We start from the raw sequence: 26,148 nt of genomic DNA, 5'->3' as shown, positions 1-26,148 counted from the left end.
TTCATGAAAGGTTTCTTGAAATTCTTGTCGGAAAAGTCTAAAATTCATTAAAAAGTGCGTACTTCAAATACAGACAAGAAACTAATTGCCATGAAAGATAAGTTGATTTTAAAATAAATGATAATCGATAAAATCAACTCCCGTCAGTACTTCAGTACTTTGATTCTCAATATGGAACCATCATGTTTAAACTCTCTCTCTCTCTCTCTCTCTCTCTCTCTCTCTCTCTCTCTCTCTCTCTCTCTCTCTCTCTCTGTGTATGTGTGTGTGTTTAAGCGGCTCTCAAGCTACGGTCCAGAGTAAGCGTTTAACAAAATATAATATTTAAAAGTTGCATGCGCCCCGCGTTCCTTTCATTTATATACCGTAAATGTATAATGTACCTACAAACTGACCAGTCGAAGTGATATAATATATGAATTTTCTCGATTTCTTCACCTGTGTTGATCGGCAATCGACAGTCAATAAAAGAATTGAACGATGGTGTGAAAGAACGAGAGTGCAAGGGGGTATGTATATTCTCTAATATGTTGTTGTTCTGTCCGTGCATGATTTAGTCTTGACCAGCAGCTTATCAGCGGTGAGCTGAATCCACCAATAAAAAAGTTTGTGCGTAAAATTCAGGTGTTGTTTATGCATGACGTAGCTGATAGAGTTGAACGTGACGCGATCAAAATAATTTAAGAAAGTGGTCTTCCTTGGCTAAGCGCAGTATTTCATTTTCATTTGGAAGTTTATAAAATGGGAATAGGGTAAATTTTCCCTGGCCGCATTCAGCAAAATGTTCACAGCATGGAGTATTACGAACACTCGGGTCTTTAATTTGTTGCTTGTGGACACGAACACGCGCGTTTAGTTTCCCCGTCTGTCCAATATAAAATTTTTTGCATGTTGGGCAAATAGCACAATAAATAACATTTTCCGATTTACAGTTCATCGACGAATTGGCGCGAATTTCCATCCCAGATTTGAGTAAAATTGTATTTCCTTCTTCTATGTAGGCACATGACCACATCTCGGGTCGCCGCATTTTTTCACGGATGGAATTTCCTCCTGCATTGTAAAACGGACCTTGGTCAATATGTGTTTAAGATTGGGTGCTTGTCGTCGGCTACTGATTATGTCCTCGAATTGTAATAATTTCTTCATATTTTCTGACTGTTCTAATATAGGGTAAAGTCAATTATCACAGACAAAACCTTACGATTTAAACGTCTGGAAGAATTAAAAATATTTCTCATTAAAAATATTTCTATTTAATCAACGCTGGAGTAAAAAGAGCAACACAAATTCCATTACAAGTTCTACGTAATCCTCGCCGGTCTTCTAATAATCGCAACAACGACGGAAAACTTGCTTTTGTTGTGACCCACAATCCAAGGAACAGAAATATTCTAACAGACGCAAAACGACTTTACCCTATATTAGAACAGTCAGAAAATATGAAGAAATTATTACAATTCGAGGACATAATCAGTAGCCGACGACAAGCACCCAATCTTAAACACATATTGACCAAGGTCCAATTTACAATGCAAGAGGAAATTCCATCCGTGAAAAAATGCGGCGACCCGAGATGTGGTACATGTGCCTACATAGAAGAAGGAAATACAATTCTACTAAAATCTGGGATGGAAATTCGCGCCAATTCGTCGATGAACTGTAAATCGGAAAATGTTATTTATTGTGCTATTTGCCCAACATGCAAAGAATTTTATATTTATATGAGTGAATGCGCATGCGTTACGAATGGACGGTCAGAGTTTTTTTAGCGGAGATTTATTTCTTATTTTACGGGGATATATCTGTGTTTGTGTGTTACAAAAGTCGTTGTGCATGTCCCATAATATCGGAGGATAATAAGGATAGCAAGAGACGGCTATCTTTGGATGGTTCGACACCAAAACCGGACAGTAAGTTAGCCAAAACAGGGAGGGGAGCCAGTGGCGGGCAAGTCGGCACGTTCAAAAATACACCACCGCCCGCACATTCGAACACTGCGCAACCAGCATGGGTGGATCAACTAATGATTCGATTCGGAGAACTTGTTGCCAAAATGTCGAAAATTGACTACATTGTGCGATCTCATTGAAAATATACAGACTAGAGTTGGCAATCTAGAGAAGTTTACTGGTAACTTGGGGAACTCGATGGGGGAAATCAAGAAATCTCAGACTAGCCTAAAAGGAGACGTTGAGGAAACAGTTAAGGAAATCAGAGAACTAAAGTTAGCGAATAAACAATTACAAGGCCAAATTACAGATCTGCAGGCAAGAAGTATGAGGGATAATTTGCTTTTTTTCGGACTCGCAGAATACCGCGGCAGTGGAAAGGAGAACTGTGTAAATCTGATCAACGAGTTCTGTGAAGCAGAACTGAACATTGTTGGCATTAAAGATAATATCGAGCGTGCCCATAGGATTGGACGATTCCAGTACAACAAAACAAGGCCTATTGTTGTGAAATTCTCGAACTTCAGGGTCAGGGAAAGTGTCAGGACATCTGGATACAAGCTCGAAAACAAGCAGTACAATATACGAGAACAATTTCCTAAAGAAATCGTCGAGAAACGAAAGGCTTTAATGCCTATATTGAGAAAAGCATTGGAGGAAAATAGAAGGGCTGTATTGAAATACGACAAACTATTCATTGACGGCAAACTATTCATGGGAGAGACAGGAAACACCATTAACACAGAGGCTGGCAGAGACGATCCTGAGGATGACGAGCCTGCGGACATACTTACAGAGGACGCTGGAAACGGCAGCGGTGAAGCTTAGGGGCAATTGGAGGATGATTTCGTGAAGATAATCAGCTGGAACATGAACGGGGGTTTTGCCAGTAAATTCAGCGATAAAAATTTCCAGTGCTACATTCTCTCATATGACATCGTTCTCCTTACGAAATGTTGGATTGAAAATAATTTCTCAATTGACGTGGAAGGATTTCATAGCTTTGTTTTTCCAAGAATGCGTTCAAAATCAAAACAAGGAGGTGGTTGTGTTATTCTAATTCGTGAAAATCTTAAGCATTATGTATCTTTTGTTGAAAATATGTGTGACACTATAATATGGCTTAAGCTTGATAAATGTCTATTAGATAGTTCTGAAGATTTGTATTTAGCATGTGTGTATATACCACCAAGCAGTTCAACTTTTTACCAAGCTTATGATTGTGATATATTTAGTGAGCTAGAAATCAAAAATTGTTAAATATTTGACTTTTGGAAAAGTGATGTTGATTGGTGACACTAATGCAAGAACTGCAAATGCAAATGATTTTATAATGCATGATATACTACATGATAATGTTTTGAGAGATTTAAGTGAAGTTTTATTTTATGGTTTAGACACACGTCTTCAAAGTAGAACTAATCCTGACATGGTCATCAATGATTTGGGTAACAAGTTTTTATCATTATGTAAAAGTAGTGGCTTAAGAATTTTAAATGGGCGTCATTATTTGGGTTTGGATAAAGATTATACATTTGTTGGCCCAAGGGGCATGAGCGTTGTGGATTATGTTATAACTACACCTGATGTGTTTTCAAAAATTGATCAGTTCATTGTAGCAAATTTTACTATGTACTCTGATCATGCACCTCTTCATGTCAGACTGAAGTCTAAAATAGAAATTATTAGCAATTCTACTGTGCTTAGTGAAAGTGAAAACCAATTGTCTTCGAAATTCGTCTGGAACCAGGACATGATTCATCAAGCCCAGTCAGCTTTAATAGAGAATTCTGATGATCTTGTGGCATCTAGTATTGACAAATCACATGGTCTTGATTATATTTTGAATGAATATTTTATAGAATTCAAGGGTATACTTATGCCATGTTTACATAGTATTTTTTATCGTATATTATCATCCGGTTATTTTCCTACACAATGGTCAGATGCAGTTATTGTTCCTGTTTTTAAAAAGGGTGACCCAGTTGACCCCAATAATTACCGAGGTATAAGTCTTATCAGCTGTTTTTGTAAATTGTTTACCTCAATATTGAACCGTAGACTTATATTATGGGCATCTTCTAATAGTATTGTCACAGATGCACAGTTTGGTTTTCAACCTATGTTAGGTACTACAGAAGCAATTTTTGCACTTCATTGCCTGGTTTCACAAGCGCTGCAAACTAAAAAACGGTTTTATTGTTGTTTTGTTGATTATAAGAAGGCCTTTGACTCTATCAATAGGGAGAAATTGTACAGAAAATTAAAGTATTATGGTATACAGGGAAAGTTACTTGCAGTAATTCAATTGCAAGTCTTTATCTTCTTATGTATGCTGATGACATGGTATTGTTTTCTGAATCAATTGATGAGCTACAGAGCATGTTGAATATTTTACAGTTCTATACAAATGAATGGAACCTTGATGTAAATGTATCTAAAACTAAAGTGGTTTTTTTTTAGAAATGGTGGGAATTATCGCACCAACGAGAAATAGCTTTATAACGGTGAAAATTTAGAACTTGTGGAACATTTTGTTTATCTAGGTGTTATGTTCAATTATAACGGTAAATTTTTTCCACTCAAAAACAATTAGCGGCACAAGGTCGCAAAGCCATGTTTGCTCTCAAATCAACAATTAATTAGCTTTATTTAAATCATTGTACTTTGTTTTCTGTTTTTGATACCTATGTGTGTAGCATTTTGAATTATGGATGTGAAGTTTGGGGTTCCCACAAGGGACACGATATTGAAAAGGTCCACCTTGAGTTTTTACGCTTTGTGCTTGGTGTCCGGAAAAATACTAATACAACTATGCTATATTTCGAGACTGGGCGTCTACCCTTATATCTTATTCGTATATATCGAATGTTTAAGTTCTGGTTTAAATTATTACAGACAGAAAATTGTATATTAAGAACTGCTTATGGCTGGTCATATTGTATTTGTGAAAACGAAAAGCAAAATTATCAAAGCTGGGCAAAATTTATTAAGGACCAATTATATAATCTGGGACTTGGCTACATGTGGAATGGTCAAAGTAATTTAAACAGTCGTATTTGTTTACCAATTATTCAGAAAAGACTTAAAGACAACTTTATTCAAACGCTGCATGGCAAGATGCAAATAGAAACAAAATGTTTTATTTACAAGCACTTAGTTGATAATTTTTGCTTACAATATCATTTAGAAAAATCAATACCAAAATTGTATAAAAAATGTATTTCCAAAATGAGGTTGTCCTCACATAATCTGCTTATTGAAACAGGTCGACATAAAAATATACCAAGAGAAAAAAGATTTTGTAAAACTTGTATAACAGACATTGAAGACGAATATCATTTTATACTTGTATGTCCAATGTACTTAGCATTACGATCAAAGTTTATAAAAAAGTATTACTGGTGTAACCATCCATGTACAAATTAATACAGTTACTAAGTGTTAACAATATCAAAGAATTGTGTAATTTAGGAAAATTCATTTACAAAGCCCTCACACTCAGAATGGTTTGACTATATCAAGTGTCATTTGCTGATTCCAATTGTTATTACTATCAATATTTATATAATATATGTGTTATTTCATTCTCCAAATACAAATTATTCTATAGATTTGTAAGGACTGACCGTCCATTATTGCCTATATATATTCATGTATTGTTCACCATTATAAGTGCTATAAGACGTATGTCTTTTGTAATAAAGAAATTGAAATATTTTATAGCGCGTTTTGTGACAGGTTGAAAAGTTAACTCGTAATAAAATGACGATGTCAGCGTTTAAGGCGGCGCAGCAGTAACTGATACAATTTTGTAAAGACCATGAAATAAATCCGGAGCGGCTTTGGAGTAAATGAAATTAACAAAATCGATTAGAAATGCGTTTTTTTGAATGAATAAGTAGTTAAACAACATTGAAAATATTTGAACAAGTATGATGACAATAAGTGGAAAAAAGAAAAACCCGAACGATATCAATGGACGTCAAAATGCTGAATTTAACGACACATTTCGGCAAGACGGACGTTAAACATGTAATAGAGGGCAAGTTTGGAGCCGACCGATCGTTTGTACTTAGAAAATATTTAAAAAAAAATCTAAACTAAAATATATGTTGAATGTGCACCCAGCGTACATGTTCAAAATATATGTTGAATGTGCACTCAGGGTACATGTTGAAAGATAATATTTGTTCTGAGATATTTTCGGAAATAAAACGTAAATGTTATCGTAAACGATGTGGAGGGTTTAGCAACAACGTAAAACTGGAAATGTTTGACGTCGCACAATGCACCGCCTGACAAAACTTGTTGTTACTAATTATTCATTTTTTCGAGAAATAAATGAAGTAAAGATTTGAATTTTTCAGTATTGTTTGCCAACGAGTCATTGAAGAAAACATAGAAGTCTAATAAAATTACACTGAATTATATACATATATAATTTTATATATTACATGTTAGTATGCTGTTCATAATGATCGTTTGATAAAAAATAATTAACCACTTCTTTTAATGTACATGTGGAAAAAATTAACAATCAATTATTTGGAAGATCGGGCAGTTATCCATTTGTCAGTACAGAAGGAAAATTGTCAAGTTGTCTCCGGTAATATATTTATTAAATAAACACATTTTTGTACATACATTTATATTAAAAGTCACATTTGAGGGTCATTATTCTTTTGTTATCGTATAAATGTGCATCCTGCATTTTAATACATTTTCATACAAGACACCTTTATTTTATTGAGCTCTATCGGCAAGGCGTGTGTGAATAGAAAAATCGGACTAGTTGCACATTCATTCAACGGATTTTTTTAGCGTTAGTTAATCGGACCAGTAATGCATTGTTTTAATCGTCCCAGTAGTTCTCTGTAATCATGGCAATTTTTATCAATTCACCCTCTCACGAGAATCAAAACAATAACGATGTATACGACATACAGTGAGTGCTACTTCTAAAGTTCACCTCAGTACACTCTCAATCAAAAATAATCGAGTGACGTCACAAAGGTTTACACATTGATCCGATAGATTTTTCGGCGTCAGAAAATTTGGACCCACAATTCGTAGTACCAATGGTTTCCAACCTCACGTTCTCGCGAGAATTAAGTAAAACTTTTGAGAAGCATATAAGATGTGTAATTTTAAGAACATCATGCTTTTTTAAGTAAATAAAAAAGTGTACTTCGCGTACTTTTATTTCTCAGGGGAGTTTTTTTAAAAGAGTCAGGCGACACCAACGTCAGCTTTGACGTCACAATAAGCACTGCTAAGGGGAAATTACTCTAATTGAAGTTATTGTAAATCTGCTGAAATGACCAAAATCCTCTCAAAATCTTGCAAAGGCTAAACTAAAGAACAGCTGAAGAATAAGGACATTTCTTCAGATACAGGAAACAGTTGTAAATTACACTCATTTGGATGAATGCTCACATCTATTTTATTCACTATAATTACGGTAATTTCCTGGAACGCACACGTATCTTTACTGAAGATAAGCAAATATCTTTAAGCGTAAAGAATGTGGGCGCTTAAGATGTAGATTCGGCAGGAATCTGGGCGCACAAGGAGAGTGAAAATTTCATCAATTAATTTTGAATATTTTTCGAATTATAACCGTTATTTGGTTTCTGTTGGATGTGGAATGAGTGGAAAAATATTTGAAATGCTAAAGGTTTTATTATAATATGGGTCTAAATATAGCAACACGATGCAATTCATGCAAAATCCTACTTATTTACAACTGTTTTTAAATGATTTTGTTGTCTCTGGGTCTTCTCTCCACAAATTTGAAACGTGTAAAGGTAACATATTTCAACATTAAAAATGTCGCATTTTAAAAAAAGATGGAGAGATGACCCAGAGATGACTAATTATGTACTTTTCAAATTATTTTTTGAAGGATAAAAAACAAAGTCCATTGATATGACAGTGGTGTTTCAAACAGTACTTTATAGAGCATATATTGACTAGTCTCCGTGGCTCAGTGGTTTCGTCCTGGATTTAGTGAATACATACATTCAGTGTTTTGGGTTCAAATCCAACTGGTGGTCTTTTTAAAAAAAATTAAACTTTTTTTGTTTTAAATGTATGTTATTATAACATGATGTTGAATTATAATATACCGGTATATTTTAATTTGTTTTTATTGATTTCTAGATCTGCTGTATGAACACTATAAAAAAATTCTTTTCTTATTACTAGTTTTTTAGGATAACACAATATAACTTCATTAAATAATGTTTTCATTAACATTTCCAACTAGTTATCGGTTTACCTCTCATTGCCATTTTTGGAAAGCTTTGTGGGTTTTTTAATAACCGGAATAGCCATGTACTTCGACTCTCAACATAATATATTTTTGTTGAAACCTGTACATAGCCTTTCGAGGTTATAGACATTTAAATCCCAATTGATTCGTGTCGAGGATTCCTGCAAACTTACAATCTTGTGCGCTCACTTTCTTTTAAAAAAAATTAATGTTTAAGTTTTGTTTAAAAGTGGAGGAGGCAAATCCATGATAAGTCGATTTTCTATGCGTAAATTGTAAAAAAAAAATGAAATATTATTTTTTTAACATGGGGGGGGGAGCTCTATGATGAGTCAAGTATTTTTTTATGTAGGTTTAAGAAAAAATGTCTACTGCAAAAAAGGGGGATGAACTGACGTTACATTCACTTTAAATGAGGAGAAAAAGTGCAATGAATATTTATATATCAAAATCTTTATTATTCAACAACCTTGTATCTGAGATTAAACTTTTATTCTACTTATAAGTAGAGAAATTTTTATAATAACAAATCTTGTAAACTATGAATAATGAAAGTTTACTGAAAATAGGTATGTTTTATTTTTCTGCATTCAAATTTTACGTTTTTAATTTTGATTTCATTGATTTATTATAATTCATTGTTTGATCACATGCTGTGCTCGCCCCAACGGTCGCACCGTAAAACATATGTTAACATAATGTTATAGTGCATGGTATATTCGATATAGGCTATAATAGCACGCCTAGCTGATATAAATGTTCCCCTTGTAGGTTAATCTTTCTTCAGCAATATAACCCACTCTTGTAATAATCTCTCATAAGGCTGTTCTGTCTATTTCTACCTTCTCTCTCTCTTAACTCTCTCTCTCTCTCTCGTTTAATCTCTCTCCCCCCCCCCCCCCCATATTTTTAATTCCTCTTTTTCCATACGAAATAATGCATGTACTTTTTCTTTGCATTTAATAGTTATCAAACCGACGATGTGCATAGCTTTGTTGACACCAGCAACTATTTAAACTGAGAGAACCTTCAATCACAGAAACATTATGTAACTGTCCTCCATCTCTATCTTTTTTACAGTTCTGTCGGAACTATATTCCTTATCCTACTTGTCTTTACAGGGGTTTTATCATCTACATTATATAAATAGTGCCTGTTTAGGAGGGTAACAGTTGAAATTGACACCCCGAGAAAACCATTGTCAACCGACGCGAAGCGAGCATTATAAAGATACAACATAGACATTGCATGTACATAGAAATCTGAAAACCTTTTCATTACTAAGATTTCTTAAATGTTTGATTTAAATAATATAAAAAACTAAATAAACATAAGTTATAAAGTGTTCTTAATTGATCAACAGACAGAAAAAACAACTTGAAATTTCATTTAACATCTACAATTTCGCCAATATTCAAACAGTACGACATTGCTTTAATTACTACATTTCTATAAATAAGTATTTTGTTTTCTAGAAAAGTATTCCTCTCGGCTTTCCCATTAATTTATTTTTGCGTGTACTAGATGGGTTATTGAAGATCAACTCAAGAAGATATGACGTAGACATAGGGATGAGGCTCCGAGTCCGTGGGTTTAGGCTCCGCCTGGGACGGATCATCAGGGACACCCTCCTCTCTTGTAAACTTTGGAACTGTGTAGTCTTGACTTTCGGACTCAAAGTTAGCAAGATCCTGTTGAGCCTTTATTGCGGAACAGTTTTTTTCGGCTTGATCCTTATTCCTGGAATCAAAACAGCAATTAAACAAGAGGCCCATGGGCCACATCGCTCACCTGAACAGCAGTTCCTTGTAACATTACATTTCGTAGCATATGCTTTTTCTATTTTAAACATTGAACCCCTTTCTGGGGACCCAGTAATGGTCCGAGGTTTATGGTTGGCTTGAACAACATAAATAGTAACATAGGAATGAAAATGTGTAGCACTGCGGTGGGACCGCACGAACACAACCTGAAAAACTGAACGTAGAAAAGTTCCACTTCAAGAGGAATAACTCTCAGACTGTACAGAACATTAAGAAAGATAACTCTTGGTTCCACTACATTAGAGTTTACACAATTTGAGGATCCTTGCATAGTAATCTCACAAACTGTAGCATTATAGTTCTCGAGAAGAACTTTTTAAAAACATTTTCAATATATCTTTCTATGTTAAACTTTGAACCCCTTTTGGGGCCACAGTATTAGTCCAGTGCTAAAGTTTTAATTATTTGGAATCTACATTATTTAAGGATGCTTGCATAGTTATCTCACAAGCTGAAGCATTATAGTTCCCTAGAAAAAGATTTTTCAACATTTTCCCTCTATATTTCTATGCTAAACTTTGAACACCTCTTGGGGCCCCAGTATTAGATTGAGGTCACGGCTTTTATAATTTCGAATCTACACTATTTGAGGGTGCTTACGTAGTTATCTGACAAATTGATGCATTGTAGTTCTCGAAAAGAAGATTTATAAACATTTTCCATATATACCGGTACTTCTACATTTAACTTTAAACCCATCTTGGGTCCCTAGTATTAGTCCAGGGGTCACTATTTTAAAACTGTCGAACCTTCATTATCCAAGGTTGTATGCATGATAGTAATCTCACAAATTGAAGCACTGTAGTTCTCGAGAAGAAGATTTTTTAACATGTTACCTTTATATTTCTATAATAAACTTTGACCCCATCTTGGGGCCCCATTATTGGTCCGGGGGTCACGATTTTACGAATTAGGAATCTACATAAGCGAAGAATGCATGCATAGATATTCCACTAACTAAAACATTGTAGTTCTTGAGAAGAAAATTTTTAAACTTTTCCTTTGTTTTTTAAAATGTTTAAATTTTGAACCCCTCTTGGTGCCCATCAATTGTCCGGGAGTTACAATTTTTTGAATCTACATTATTTAAGGATGAACATGTATGCATAGTAATATCCCAAACAGTTGCACGATGGTTCTTGAGAAGATTTTAAAACATTTTCCTATATATGTTAAAATCTAAACCCCTCCTGGGGCCCCACTTTTGTTCGGGGGTCACGATTTTTACAATCTTCACTATATATACAAGCTTTTGTGTAAATATTGGCATTTCTGGTGCAGTGGTTCTTGAGAAGAAGATTTTTTAAACATTTTTCATATGTAGTTCTATGTTAAATTTTGATCCCCGCCTGGGGCCCCAGTTTTGGTCCGAGGGTCAGGATTTTTACAATTTAGAATCTTCATTATACATACAAGCTTTTGTGTAAATATTGGCATTTCTGGTGCAGTGGTTCTTGAGAAGAAGATTTTTTAAACATTTTCCTATGTATTTCTATGTTAAACTTTGAACCCCGCCTGGGGCCCCAGTTTTGGTCCGAGGGTCAGGATTTTTACAATTTAGAATCTTCACTATATATACAAGCTTTTGTGTAAATATTGGCATTTCTGGTGCAGTGGTTCTTGAGAAGAAGATTTTTTAAACATTTTCCTATGTATTTCTATGTTAAACTTTGAACCCCGCCTGGGGCCCCAGTTTTGGTCCGAGGGTCACGATTTTTACAATTTAGAATCTTCACTATATATACAAGCCTTTGTGTAAATATTGGCATTTCTGGTGCAGAGGTTCTTGAGAAGAAGATTTTTTAAACATTTTCCTATGTATTTCTATGTTAAACTTTGAACCCCGCCTGGGGCCCCAGTTTTGGTCCGAGGGTCAAGATTTTTACAATTTAGAGTCTTCACTATGTATACAAGCTTTTGTGTAAATATTGGCATTTCTGGTGCAGTGGTTCTTGAGAAGAAGTTTTTTAACCATTTTCCTATGTATTTCTATATATGTTAAACTTTGAACCCCGCCTGGGGCCCCAGTTTTGGTCCGAGGGTCACGATTTTTACAATTTAGAATCTTCACTATGTATACAAGCTTTTGTGTAAATATTGGCATTTCTGGTGCAGTGGTTCTTGGGAAGAAGATTTTTTAAACATTTTCCTATGTATTTCTATGTTAAACTTTGAACCCCGCCTGGGGCCCCAGTTTTGGTCCGAGGGTCACGATTTTTACAATTTAGAATCTTCACTATATATTCAAGCTTTTGTGTAAATATTGGCATTTCTGGTGCAGTGGTTCTTGAGAAGAAGATTTTTAAAGACATGCACCCTATACTCACTGTTTCGCAATTATCTCCCTTTTGAAAAGGGCTGTGCCCTTTATTTTAACAATTTATAATCCCCTTTCCATAAGGATGCTTTGTACCAAATTTGGTTAAATTTGGCCCAGTGGTTTTTGAGAAGAAGTTGAAAATGTGAAAAGTTTACAGACGGACGGACAGACAGACAGACGGACGGACGGACGGACGGACGGACGACGGACAACGGGTGATCAGAAAAGCTCACTTGAACCTTCGGTTCAGGTGAGCTAAAAACTATTGATATTTAAAGAAAATGGAATATTCGTTTATATAATTATATGACTCCAAAGTGTGATTGGGGTCTGCGCCAAACTCCGATAGTTTGACAAGCCAAAGAACAAAGGTCCGCGTGCAGTTGCTGAATTCCGATGGAGTGATGCACCAAAGCTCGGTAAATTTAGAAAAAAAGTTGCGAATAAAGAAGAAAATTATTGGATGGTAAATATTGATTAAATAACCCCCACCTGATTTGAATGCTCATATTTAGATATGTTCATCATTGACTTTATTCCATGTTCACTGGCGTACACAATAATTGCAGCAAAGGCGCAACACATACACTGCATTTGAATATTATTCTCTGTCCCGAGTTTTTGCTTCCACCACTTTTCGCTTGATATTTCGATAATCATAATTTTGCTCAAACTAGGTTTTTCCACCAATATTAAAATATATCCAGATTATCTGTTTTGAAACACCCTCTCTTCCGCTTCAGCCTTCATTACACAACCCAAAATACTCAGTACAAAGTCTATAGAAATTTTGCATTGCATTAGCCATGAAGTTGCCCGGATAATAACATTGAAAAATTGTGCGAGGTATTCCGAGTTAATTCCGAATGGTGAAAATATGTAAACATTACGCATTATAAATCTCCGTAAGAAATTTGTTTTCATTCCTGTATCTTTATGAGTGAAAAGGGATATTGTGTGTCAATGAATATATCGATCTTGATTCTTTTCACTTATTAGAAATCATTAACTTGATAAAAACATTAACTTGGGACAGACTTTAGAACATTATTATTCCATGTTGTCGGATTTACCCGCCGCAAAGACCTTCCCAAACTCTCACTGTTAATTTTAACCACTCGTCTCTTTCTCCATTATTCATGTTCGGTTGAAGATTTTGAAGAAAGCAGCAATTTCAGCAATGACGTCGCAATGACGTGCCGTACGTGTAACAAACGTACAGTTACTGTAATCAAACAGCATCTTGCATTTGCGTGGCAGGTCATTTGACTTTGAGCGCAGACCGTCGGATATTGACGTAACCTTTGGATGATTTTGGCGTGACCATCGGACTTAAGAGTCTTACCTATACATGTTTATTAATAAAAAGTTGAATATTGTATTTGTTTGATGAACTGTACATACAAATATGAAGCAGTCGAGTTGTTCCTTATATTTTCTTGAAGTTGGTTCAATTCTACATAGCTCATGGTCTCCTCTAAAAATCATGGAAGAAAAAGTTAACCCAATTAATATATTGCTCTATACATTGTACATGTCCTTATAAATTTATGGTTGCGTGTATATACTCTAATTAATTAACTTTTATAACTTTGAATCAACAATTGCATGGAATCTCAGATATCAGAGATCGGAAGGGGAGGGGGTTACATAGTTTACCTTCCAGATTAAACACCAAATTGCGTTCGTAAGACGATTCCGTTTTGTTGTTTTTCCTGAAATTATAACACATAACACAACCGTACTTAAATTTATTTGCGAGGAAAACTACATTATCGCAAAACAAGACTTTTAATTCTATTAAGATATTAAACAGTTTGGTTATTTTTTTCGAAGATTTGTTGGATTTTTTAATTAAAGTACCTTATATACCGTAGCACAAGTATTACGATACAGGCTATAGTCACAACGAGGCTCGTTACAGCAATAGGTCCCCACACCAAGACAGCATCTGTAGACATAATATCATCTGTAAGTTATAGTTTGGCATTGAAACATTTTTTGTGCAAATAACTCATATTGTTTTAATAATTACGATTATTACCTGCATGATATAGCTAAGACATTTTACACACATGTATAAATGCAGTAATTTTCATATACCATGCATGAGGTATCAATTGCAAATTAATCTCCATCCCCCGGGGGGGGGATCGGAAAACAATTTATTTCACGTCTATTATGTAGGGGTGGGGCATCACACCTATATCCCACTACAGCAGATTCAGGTACATGTACCTGTATAGGGCCCTAAAATACACAATTTTATTATTCTAAGTGTATAAAGATTCGGGCTACGAGCTATAGTAGACTTAGATCTAATAATATACATGTAAGATATAAACTTTAATACAAACACGTAGCAAACGTGGGAAGGGGGTGTTGGCTTCCACCCCCACCCCCCCCCCCCAAAAAAAACACCAAAAAACAAATATGTACTTATTCCTTATGTTCATCTATAGAAAAGAATAGAACTGAACCCCCTACTTTGAAAATCGATGCCACTTTTCTTAATAAACTATGTCTAGCCAATACTTTAACAAGATGGAAGACCACCCCCATCTTGTAGAACATTTACACAAGTTGGTCTTGATACACGCACAGTCATGTACATTCAATATATGTTTCAGAGCTCGGTCGGAAAGACCCAAGAAGTTGATTGTTGATTGTGATTTATAATGGCAGACTGTGGTTTCATTAATATTCATAGGTTCAATTTTCGTGGATAAAGTGAAATGCATAGTTTCAAGGATACCTATATTCATGGCCAATGACCCTATCAATACAAATCATTGAAGAAATTGCACTTAAATGAACAGTTAATTTCATGGATAAACTTAACAACGAAATCCACGAAAATTTGTATTCAACGAATATTGATGAAACCACAGTATATACAATGATCGTAAATAGTTGGTCATTTCCGAGCGAAAATAGCCGAGTAGTTACGATTGGTCATTATATAAATTATTATATATGTAATTATGTTAAAAAGAAAGTTATTTGCCTGATTCAGGTGATGTTATAATTTGGTCACATTGTGTCCCTGTAAAGCCGGACTGGCAGCCATTTTCGCAGAAAGCGGTTAATTGAGAGCAACTCCCGTCCCCTCCGCATGTTGCCGAGCACGTCATCTTGCACGTTGATCCAAAAAACCCGGGTTGACAACCTCCGAAGCAAATACCCAAAAGTGGACCACAATCGACGTTCCCTGCACAGCGTCCACATTTATTATCGCAAAGTAATCCGTAGGAACCCGGGATGAGGCATGTAGAAGTTACTGTTAAGAGAAATCAATAGACTTTGGAAAAAGAATGCATGTACACGTACATAGCATCGGGTGAGGGGGGGGGGGGTGGTTACGGTCTTTCCTTTTCATTAATAAAAAAACTGTTTTATCAAATGTACATATATAGAATAATGAATTAAAAATACCCCCCCCCATATTTCACTTGTTTGGTCAGTGCTGCTTAAATTTATTGGGAAACATAACATACATGTATAGACCAACGTTTAAAATTGGGATATGACGTACAACCTTCCACCCTCTCCCCCTGCGGATAAGAATTTTTTGATATTGGGGAGTAAGGATTTTTCGTTTTGATTGTAAAGATTTCGGATAAGATCTGCCTCTCCCTTTAGAGCCAATGATGTGAGCCTAAATGGACAATATAATTATATGATATGGGCCCTAATGAGCATTATTATTTTTTCTGTAATTCTTTGTTTTTTCTTTGTACAGATATACATGTAAAGTTATTTTAGATTTGCAAAGTGCAAAATGTAACACTTATTCAAAATAAGAAAAAAAAAGAACATGCTATTTGTAAAAAAACAATTGATGATAATGAGCATTCTTTAATGAGTTAACTTTTATAAGTATATACGGATTTAACTAGTTTTTTTCTTGTTTCTGCGACCATTTCTTATTTCTCAAAGAAAGTAAATGCGCAAAGATTACATGTATTTTAGTAAAACATTTTTAATTCACATATTTATTGGATATAAATTGTACATGCATTAATAAATGAAACATTTCCTATTTACTTCGTTTTCTTGAAAATTGCAAAATAAAAATGTCTTTTACATCTAATAATGAAAGAACCTACCTTTTATATAGCTTAAAAAACTGAGAAGTAATTGCATCGTTCTTTTCCAAATCATCATGTATGGTGTTGCAAATTGCATTGTGAAGTAATACATCATTACACAGTTGTTTTTAAAGTATAATATCATATTTTCCGATGACACACAGTTTATGCATTACGTATGAACGTATTACGCATCAGCAAAACGACTTCCATATTACGTAATTATGGGAGACATTATTTTCTTTTATGTTTATCATCAAAACCGCTTTCGTTGGATTTTTCCTATAGCGTCACTGTCATTTCTGTCAGCTACGTCATGCATAAATTATACACGCCGCCGTTGTGAAAACTTCATGATTGGTCAACGCCTTTTCTTAGGCGGAGTTATCAGTACACGCTCATGCAATGCCAGAGCTGCAGGATTTCTCAGAACAGTTCATTTTCCCCTAATATGGAGTCATTATCGACTATCCCATATGTTTAAATTCTGTGCAAAACTCTCTCTCTCTCTCTCTCTCTCTCTCTCTCTGTGTAAACGGGCGTTAAACCATAGCATCAAGCTACGGTCCAGAGTACAACGTTATAAAAAATATAATATTTAAAAGTTGCATGTGCTAAGCGTTCATTTCATGTAAATACCGTAAATGTATAATGCACATGTATTACCTACTAACTTGCCAGTCGAAGTGATAGATATGAATTCCTTGATTTCTATACATTTCGATCGGCAATCGACAGTCAATAAAAGAATTGAACGGTGGTGTGAAAGAACGAGACGGAAGTGGAGAGTGCAGGCACGTAGCATCAGGGGGGGGCCAGGGGGGGGCCTGGCCCCCCCCCACTTTTTCTCGCAGCAACAAATTTTTTGAAATTTACATATAAAAAATGGAATTATCATTGAATTGGCCCCCCCCCCACTTTTTTGGAGTATGTAAAAAATTTATATGAAAATAAGGAAATGAGTAGTGAAATTGAAGTTATATAGTAAGCCAGCCCCCCCCCCCCCCCCCCCCCCCCCCCCCCCCCCCCACGGATTAGGATTTTGAAGATATTGGGAAACATAGCCTTTTCCCTTTTTTTTTTTTTTTTTTTGCTTGTCAAGATTTTTTGGATGAGTCTGGCCCCCCCACTTTCAAAAACGATGCTACGTGCCTGGAGTGCAAATGTGGTTCATTAGGCAAGTGTCCGATTCGTTTCTCTTCTGTTGCACTATCACTTTCGGTGTAAATATATATATACTAAAATATTCCCAAACAATTTACTGCAGATTTCTTTATTTCACCTGTCTCTGAACCACCGATCGACAGCTCCATGCATGTACACTGGTTTGTTTACATGCTTAAAAAATACAGCTCTTGATCCGCTTTCCGAGTAAAGTTAAAGGTTGTTTAATAGGATAAAGTTTGGGGTGACTGAGTAAAGCTACAATTATTATAATTATCAGTAGTAAACTTAATGAAGAATTATTTAAATGGATTATTTGCACAAAATGTGGTATGGTATGATGTAAATCTTTTCAAAAATAGCGTTATTTTTATGATCGGTAAATTGCCGTAAAGTTTTTTTGTACATGTAAGTATTGTATGCACTTTAGCTTTATATTTACTAACCCAAAATTTCTATATGGAGCTACAGCTATATATGTATGTACCGTATGTATTTTTATCACAAGTGTACACTTTCGAAAAATAGCCCAATTTCGACAGTCACGAGTACCCATGTGAATTTTTCATTCTTTGATATGTTGTTGTTCTGTCCGTGCATAATTTAGTCTGAGTTAACCAGCAACCAATCAGCGGTAAGCTGAATCCACCAATAAAACAAATCGCGGTAAGGTGCGGGTATTGTTTATGTATGACGTAGTTGATAGAATTGAACGCGACGCGGTCGCAAAAGTCCAACCAAGTCGGTTTTAGTAATAAATATAAAAAAGTTGTCTTGTCAAGAAAAAACATATTCAATAGAACCACTTTAACAAGGCCTTGGACCTTCAGCAGGACGTTCTTATCTATTTCTTGCATCAAAACAAGTTCAAAAAGACCCTGGATTATATATACACCTATTGCGTAGTATTAAACTCAAAAGCCAGACAAATTGTATTGATTTCAAAGAGCCATGGCTAAGTGGCCAGCAATGAAATAGACAGGCCTACGACACAATTACATGTACCTAAAGTCCAAGCTCTTCTTAAAATGGTTCTATCTAGAATTCCATTGAGTATCTTATCTCCTGAGATAAAGCTACAGATCTCGTATTGTACTGATTCAGCCGACACGGCAACATTTTTCTACAATATTAAACGGCTGTGGGTGGGGGGTCCGCCTTCTAAAAAATGTAACCTTATTAATTCAAATAGCGCTGTAATTGATAATAAATCTCCGACTCCTCCCCTCACTTCCATGTAAATAGTATCACTCGAACCCCCCCCCCCCCCCAATTTTTTTTCTGGATCCGCGCATTTTAAAACTTTGCGTACATGTCGGCACGTCATTGCAATTGTATAACACTACTATACCGTACACACCTGTAGTACACACACCAGATGGCTCTTTTTTACCGCACATTTTCTTTCTACGGCATATTCATGATCAACTGGGAATTCTCTCTTGGCATATGATTATAGAAAATCGCTGTCATCTTTCTGTGTTCTAGATGAGCGTCCTTTAGTTTCCCTCCACTTTCTCTCTCTTTCTCTCTCTCTCTCTCTCTCTCTCTCTCTCTCTCTCTCTCTCTCTCTCTCTCTCTCTCTCTCTCTGTCATTCCTTCTGTCTGTCTGTCTGACTCTCTTTTTACAAATAAATTGACTTGAAGAATTAAATGAAAAGAATTTAATAGTTAAATAATGAAATATGATATACATGCACCCCCCCCTCTCTCTCTCTCTCTCTCTCTCTCTCTGTGTGTCTCTCTCTCACTCTGTTTTCTCTGTTGTCTGACATTCCTTCTGTCTGACTCTCTTATTACAAATTGATTGATTTGAAGAATGAAATGAACAAATGAATTTAATAGTTGAATATTGAAATATAATATACATGCACCCCCCCTCTCTCTCTCTCTCTCTCTCTCTCTCTCTCTCTCTCTCTCTCTCTCTCTCTTTCTGTCTCTCTCTTTCTCTCTCTTTCTCTCTCTCTGAATGCTGCACGCACTTTTTAAAAATGAAATCATGAGTCAAAATAATTAACCCGCAACAACTTACATGTGTATATATTATTCTTACCGAGAGGATGTTCTGCTTTACATCAATCATAAATGAATAATAATGGCCTTATCTTTTAAGGCACAGGATGTTTTGCGCTTATACGTAGACACCACGAGAGGTATCGCCAACCGGGTTTTTTTTCGGTCATATTTCCTTAAATACTGTTTATCTACCTCAATCCTTCCGCCAATTTTAACTTTGACGATGTAAGTCAATGTTTATTTGTTTAAGAATATCTAATATATATTTCCAACAATTTTAAAAGTACAGAAATTTATACAGTATACAGTAGTATACTAGTATTGAGCATCCAGTATTTTAATAAAAGAAATGCTTAGATCAACATATTCATGTATTACTACATGTATGTAATCTATTAAATAAAAAAAGCAAATTTTGTTTCTACAATTCTTGTGCCAAAAACAATATATGATTTTTCTCTACTATTAAAAAGTAAATCATTCCATCCATACACAAAAAAAAGAAAAGAAAAAAAAGGATTATCAAACTCTTTGTTTCTCTCTTACACGTAGCTGTATATCAGCAACATAAAAGTGTGTATATATACAAATACAAATGTATCAGTATTGATTGTGCATATGTAGGTTAAAAAACAGAGTCTTCTATGATAGTTAATGTTTTGGTGTTGTTTCTTAAAATTAGGTCAAGGTATGAGGTAAAGGTACGCGTGGGCCTCTGAAACCCTCTGTGGCTGACCATCGGAGATTATCCCCTCCCTCGAAGAAGCTGGATCCGCCAAGGCACGATTGTCTGATCTAAATTTAGCATGATCCCGGATAGATCTTACTGTAGAGTAATATTGATTGCCTTCTCCGTCAGTTCTGAATTTAAAGAAAATTCAATTTTGAAAATAAAAACCAATGAAAGTTATGGTAAATAGAGTCCTTTTTAAAATTTTATTTTTTTAAAATTAAAAACATATTTCTTGTTATATATTAAAAAGAACTTCATAGAAAAAAAATTCATATACACATACGAAGATGAAGCAGTCGTAGACATTCCATTCAACTCCAGATAAACATTCTCTGGTTCGTTAATTTTATCATAAGCCACGTTATCTCCTGTAAATACAAGTCATTATCAATTAAGTCACTTGGCATTCAATAATCTATATGGTTATGGATGCATGTATCAATTATATATCGCCGTGATCTTGCACAGCTTTTTTTTCTTTCTTTTTTTTTTTTTTACATTTTTGGAGGAAGGGGAGATTGTCGCGGACCAATCATTTGTTTGTACATATGATTAATATGTGGAAATTTGAAACGAAAAACACAATCTTCGCCTGCTCATGTTCAATATTTGCAAAATCAAATCAAAATTATAGTCATTCTAGTCCGAGTCAAATTAAATAGACAGACATGCAGCTTGATATTGGTCTAGGAGATTGGGGGGAGGGGGGGGGTTAAAAAAAACTTTACCTTCGGATAAAACGAACCGACTTTCATAGGTTTCATAGAAAGGCAACGTTGCCTTCCTTTTCCTGAAATTATATCATTGGATGAGGTATAAAACTCTTTCTCTCCACAAGAAAGGCTTCAATTCCATGGAGACCACAAATATAATTTCATTTACACCTTACCTATCGTGTAGTCGCCAAATTGTTCTAATACCGGCTATTACCATAACGAGGCTCAGTACAGCAATAGGTACCCAGAAAACCGCGACGTAAAACGACAGAGATCCTAAAATAAAAAAAAAACGCACTAGTTTTAACTAAGCCACTTAGAACCATTTTAACAAAGCCTTGGACTTTCAGAAGAACATAGTTATAGATCTTGCGTCAAAAAAAAGACAAAAATGACGCTGGTTTCAATTGAAATATTATTAGAACCGATTTGGTTGGATTTTTTTGATTGCGTCGCGTTCAACTCTATCAGCTACGTCATTCATAAACAACACCTGAATTTTACGCACAAACTTTTTTATTGGTGGATTCAGCTTACCGCTGATAGACTGCTGGTCAAGACTAAATCATGCACGGACAGAACAACAACGTATCAGAGAATGTACATACATGTACCCCCTTGCACTCTCGTTCTTTCACACCATCGTTCAATTTTTTTTATTGACTGTCGATTGCCGATCAACAGGTGAAGAAATCGAGAAAAATCAAATATTATATCACTTCAACTGGTGAGTTTGTAGGTAATACATTTACATTATACATTTACGGTATATACAAAAAAGGAATGCGGGGCGCATGCAACATTTGAATATTATATTTTGTTAAACGCTTACTCTGGACCGTAGCTTGACACACAATCGCGCTTGTTAATGTTGTTCCAGATGTTTCTATCTCTGCTGCCAAAGTTGTTGCTACTGATGTTGCTGTTGTTTTTTCTGTTGTTTCATTTGTTGTTGTCTGGACTGTTGCCTTCGATATTGGTATTGTTTTCTTTAATGCGTTAGTGGTTGCTAATGTTCTCGCTGTTGCTCCGGTTGCTGTTATTATTTTTTCTGTTGCTACAGTTGATACTACCGTTTTCTCTAATGCTTCAGTTCTTGTTATTGTTTTCGTTGTTGCTTCAGTTGTTGCAATTGCCTTATGTGTTGCTTCAGTTGTTGTTATCGTCTTCGTTGTTGCTTCAGTTCTTGCAGTTGTTTTATGTGTTGCTTCAGTTGTTATTATTGTTCTCGTTGTTGCTTCAGTTGTTGCATTTGTTTTTAGTGTTGCTCCAGTTCTAGGCTTGATTCCAACTGACGATAGTTTAAAATCATTTAATAATAGTGAACAATGAAATAACATAATACGTTCAGATGTAGGGAGATTAATTATCAAACAGCTATTGAGTAACTTGTGTCATTTTAGCAGCATGTACATAAAGGGATTAAGATGAAAAATGAAGTGTCGGTAAACATACACAGAAGTCAATTAAAACATCAGCTGTCCATCTTTGACTGTGTCTCAGGTGGGATTTAGGCTGTGAGGAATTTAGGACGTTTATAAAGCAGCGTGGAAATAGATGAACGGTTTTGGTAGCAATTAAAACGACGTCCGAAAGAATTAATTTACACATTGATTAAAAATAGTCCTAATGCTGGAATTTTACACCGTGACACTAACGTAAATTTATAGTCAGATAGCGGGACGACTAAAGAATCTTTATTGATAAAAAAAAATTCATTCGAAGAAAATGGAACTCAATGAGAAATTAGCCGGTAATGGTTTTAGAAGATTTGAGACGCTGTTATAGATTCAAAAAGATACAAAAAGAAAGAAAGAAAGAAAAAAAAAGAAATCTACTTACCTGTTAAATATAAAATACAAAAGAGCAAATGCACGCTCATTTTACGATTCATCTTTTTCAGATTTCAGAATATGAAGTACATGTACACTGTTTGTTAAGCAGAAATGTCGTTATCATATCCTAATTCATCAGCTACATGTATTTGATATCATACATGTAAAAAAGTTCCTTCCGACCGCATGTTATCACGAATTACTCATTTCAATACAACATTTATAGTGATTTGTCCTTGAAGTCCTGGAACTGACCACAGTAAATAATTTGGAAGTTCGGGCATTAATCATTTTTGTCAGTCCAGGATGAAAACTGTTCCCTCCGGAAATATGTTTATTAAATACATACATGCACATGTATATACATGTAAATTAAAAGTCACAAATGGGGACATGTTTATATATTTAAACAATAAAATGCTTTCTTTGGTGATTAATGTGGGTTATGAAGGTGGCGACGTTTTTTGCAATGATCGCTACTTTCATATCCAGCATGAATCATCAAAGAAACCATTTAATCGTTTAAATAATTACATCTTTCTTTTAACAAATTAATACACTGATCGTAAGAAGTACGTAAAATTCACTTAGTTAATCTTAATGTATATCGCTGCGTTAGCAAAAAGAAATAGCCAAATCGTCTTCTATGGGAATTTGAGTCTGACATCATCGTGATTATCTCGTGCAGTCCGTGATTTTTCTTGGGTCGCTGTAGGTTTCGCCCATGCTGTCCATAAAAGGGGCGTGTATATTGAAGTCCCTCTGTTTCTATAGAGCTATGAATTAACTACCAGTTTCCTTAAGAAATAGAGAGAATCATACTCGGTAGACGTAAATATAATAATATAAATGTGCATCCAGCATTTTTACACGTCAAGAGATCTGTTTAAGGCTGCGTCCCCACAGCGTGTTCACGGCGTTGTAAAATTCATGGAATCGCCGTAGGATCGCAAGGAAAATTCAGAAAAAATGTACAGTTTTACTTAAAAATTTTACAAGTGGAGATGTCACGGCGTCCTGACGGCGACCGAGGCGTTCTTACGGAGCTCCCACGGCGTGTAACTGCGTTTCTACAGAGTTGTATTTGGCGATTGACTGCGCTCTCGCTGAGGGTCGACCGAGCGCTCATGACGTGGTAGGAGTTTTTACCGCGCGTCCACGGCGTGCTCTGCGCGCTGACTGCGTGCACAAGACGTTGTTTACTTCTTGGTAGGTTAATATTAATTTGTACAATTGTATGGGAAACAAACAAGTAGTAAATAAATGATTAAAAAATGTTTTGATTTTATGAAAAGGTACAATCATTGTTATTGAAACATAACAACTTTTTACCATTTGTGAAGGACTAGCCGACAAAACTCTTAGTAGTCAGGTCTACAAAAAAGATCCGTTATTAGTTGTTAGAAAAGATGAGAAAACATCAGAAACAAATGGCATGAATTCCATCTACGTCCATTGATAGGTCTTGGAATATTAGCAAATGTTACATTTTACATAGTCATCACATCCATATTGAAAATTATTACATCGCTTGCTATTGTACAACAGTCATTGTTTGAGTTTTTGTGTTCTTGATGACAACTCACTAGAAACGCCGTGGGAGCGCGGTATAAACGCAGGAAAAAAACGTCACGAGAGCGCGATGAACGCAGCAACAGTTCTTTGGGATCGCTGTGTGAACGCATGCAAATGAAAACAACTTATTCAAACGCTGTGGATGCGCAGTGAGAGCGCGATAGAGACGCGGTGAGATCCCAAAGGACTCCGTGAGGTCTCCGTGCAAGCGCAATTGACTTATCACGGCGTCTTCACTGCGATTAGCTGCGTTCCTTGAGCGTGCCGACGGAGCTCTCGATCGTGGCGCTGTTGGAGATCTTACGGCGCTGTCACGGCGACCTCACTACGCTTATACGGCGTGTTTATCAGAACGCAATGCAAAGCCACGGCGCGCACTTTGTGCATGTTCAAAGTGCGCGCCGTCGCATGGCGTTCTAAAATGTTCAAGGCGATCCCACCGCGATGGACGAAGATGCCGCTGCGTTGTTAAAGCGCTGTAGGAGACTCTACTGCGTTTACTTTGGCGTTTTATATCATTTAAGGACGAAGCGGGATCGGCGTGAGGACGCAGCTCCGGTGTGACAGGGGTTTTCGATCAAATTATACACATGTATATTTACATGTATTTACTAGAAATCTGCTAATACTACAGTAATTACTGCCTCTTTTCATTTGTGTGCCCTAAACAATGCATAGTGATTTTCCCATATAAAAAATATCAATCATTCCATCTACACAAAAAAAAGAAGAAACACTTTTATCAGCAACATGCATTCAAGTGTGTAAAAAAACATTTTTAGATATTAATTGTACACATGATCATTGTACATGTATGTTAAAAAAGCCGAAAGTCTTCCATGTCGGTTGTTGTTATTATTTCGGTGCTATTTTTAGAGATTTGGTCAAGGTATGAGATAAAGGTACGAGTGGGCCTCTGAAACCCTCTGGGGCTGACCATCAGGGATAACCCCCTCCTCCAAAATCACTTGATCCGCCAAGGCACGATTGTCTGATCTAAATTTAGCATGATCCCGGAGAGATGCTACCGTGGAGTAATATTGACTGCCTCCTCTGTTGTCTCTGAATTTAACAATAAAAAAAATGTATACACTGTATATATATTTCTGAAAAAATGAGGAGGAAAAAAAACAATGAAAGGTACAGCAGTTATAGATCCTTTTAAAAAATTAAAAAGGTTAACAATGATGAAAACAATCATTCTTTTTTTGGAATTTTCGAAATAATTAATAAAAAATAAATTCATAGAAAAAGAATAAAGACACATACGAAAATTAGGTAATCGTTGGCATTCGTTCCAGCTCAATATAGATATTATCTGGCTCGTTAAGTCGGTCATAAGCCACGTTAATTTCTGTAATAAATTATCAAATTAGAAAATGGTATTCGATTACATGGATACTTAATAATTCATGTGGTCATACATGTATATCTTCGTGATCTTGCACAGCTGTGAAAACTTAATTGGGAGGGCAGGGGGTGGTTGTGGTCGGGAATCAAATTAAGTTTGTAAATGTGTGTATTCTGTATGTGGATAACAATTTCGTCTGTATTGATTTAATGTTTGCAATATGCCAATATCAAATGACAAATTATATGTACATGTAGTTATTCTTGTCAAAGGAAAAATAGACAGACATGTAGTC

At 35.5% G+C, this 26,148-nt stretch overlaps 1 protein-coding gene across 3 annotated transcripts in view; it reads right to left on the bottom strand.

Moving 5' to 3' along the window:
* Positions 1-23,410, bottom strand: part of LOC117680569 (mucin-22) — a 38,173-nt gene extending 14,763 nt beyond the window's left edge. The window contains exons 1-11 of one of the 3 annotated variants that reach the window (XR_010709921.1): positions 22,935-23,386; positions 21,925-22,383; positions 21,266-21,368; positions 21,105-21,166; positions 20,660-20,744; positions 19,681-20,504; positions 15,380-15,652; positions 14,236-14,323; positions 14,032-14,087; positions 13,777-13,849; positions 9,559-9,969 (exon numbers count right to left, since the gene is read on the bottom strand). Coding sequence is in view for 2 of the 3 variants with exons in the window: in XM_034453076.2 (XP_034308967.2) it covers positions 9,774-9,969; positions 13,777-13,849; positions 14,032-14,087; positions 14,236-14,323; positions 15,380-15,652; positions 16,482-16,608 (813 nt within the window). In the remaining variant the exon portion in view is untranslated. Of the gene's footprint in view, positions 1-9,558; positions 9,970-13,776; positions 13,850-14,031; positions 14,088-14,235; positions 14,324-15,379; positions 15,653-16,481; positions 16,921-19,680; positions 20,505-20,659; positions 20,745-21,104; positions 21,167-21,265; positions 21,369-21,924; positions 22,384-22,934 lie in introns of those variants that run through there. The other 2 variants (XM_034453076.2, XM_066072778.1) reach the window with 2 other exon arrangements.
* Between the last annotated feature and the right edge of the window lie 2,738 nt (positions 23,411-26,148).

The sequence above is a fragment of the Magallana gigas genome, chromosome 10 (assembly GCF_963853765.1).
Source record: "Magallana gigas chromosome 10, xbMagGiga1.1, whole genome shotgun sequence".
Lineage (NCBI taxonomy): Eukaryota > Metazoa > Mollusca > Bivalvia > Ostreida > Ostreidae > Magallana > Magallana gigas.
This window is presented reverse-complemented; position numbering and strand designations above follow the sequence as displayed.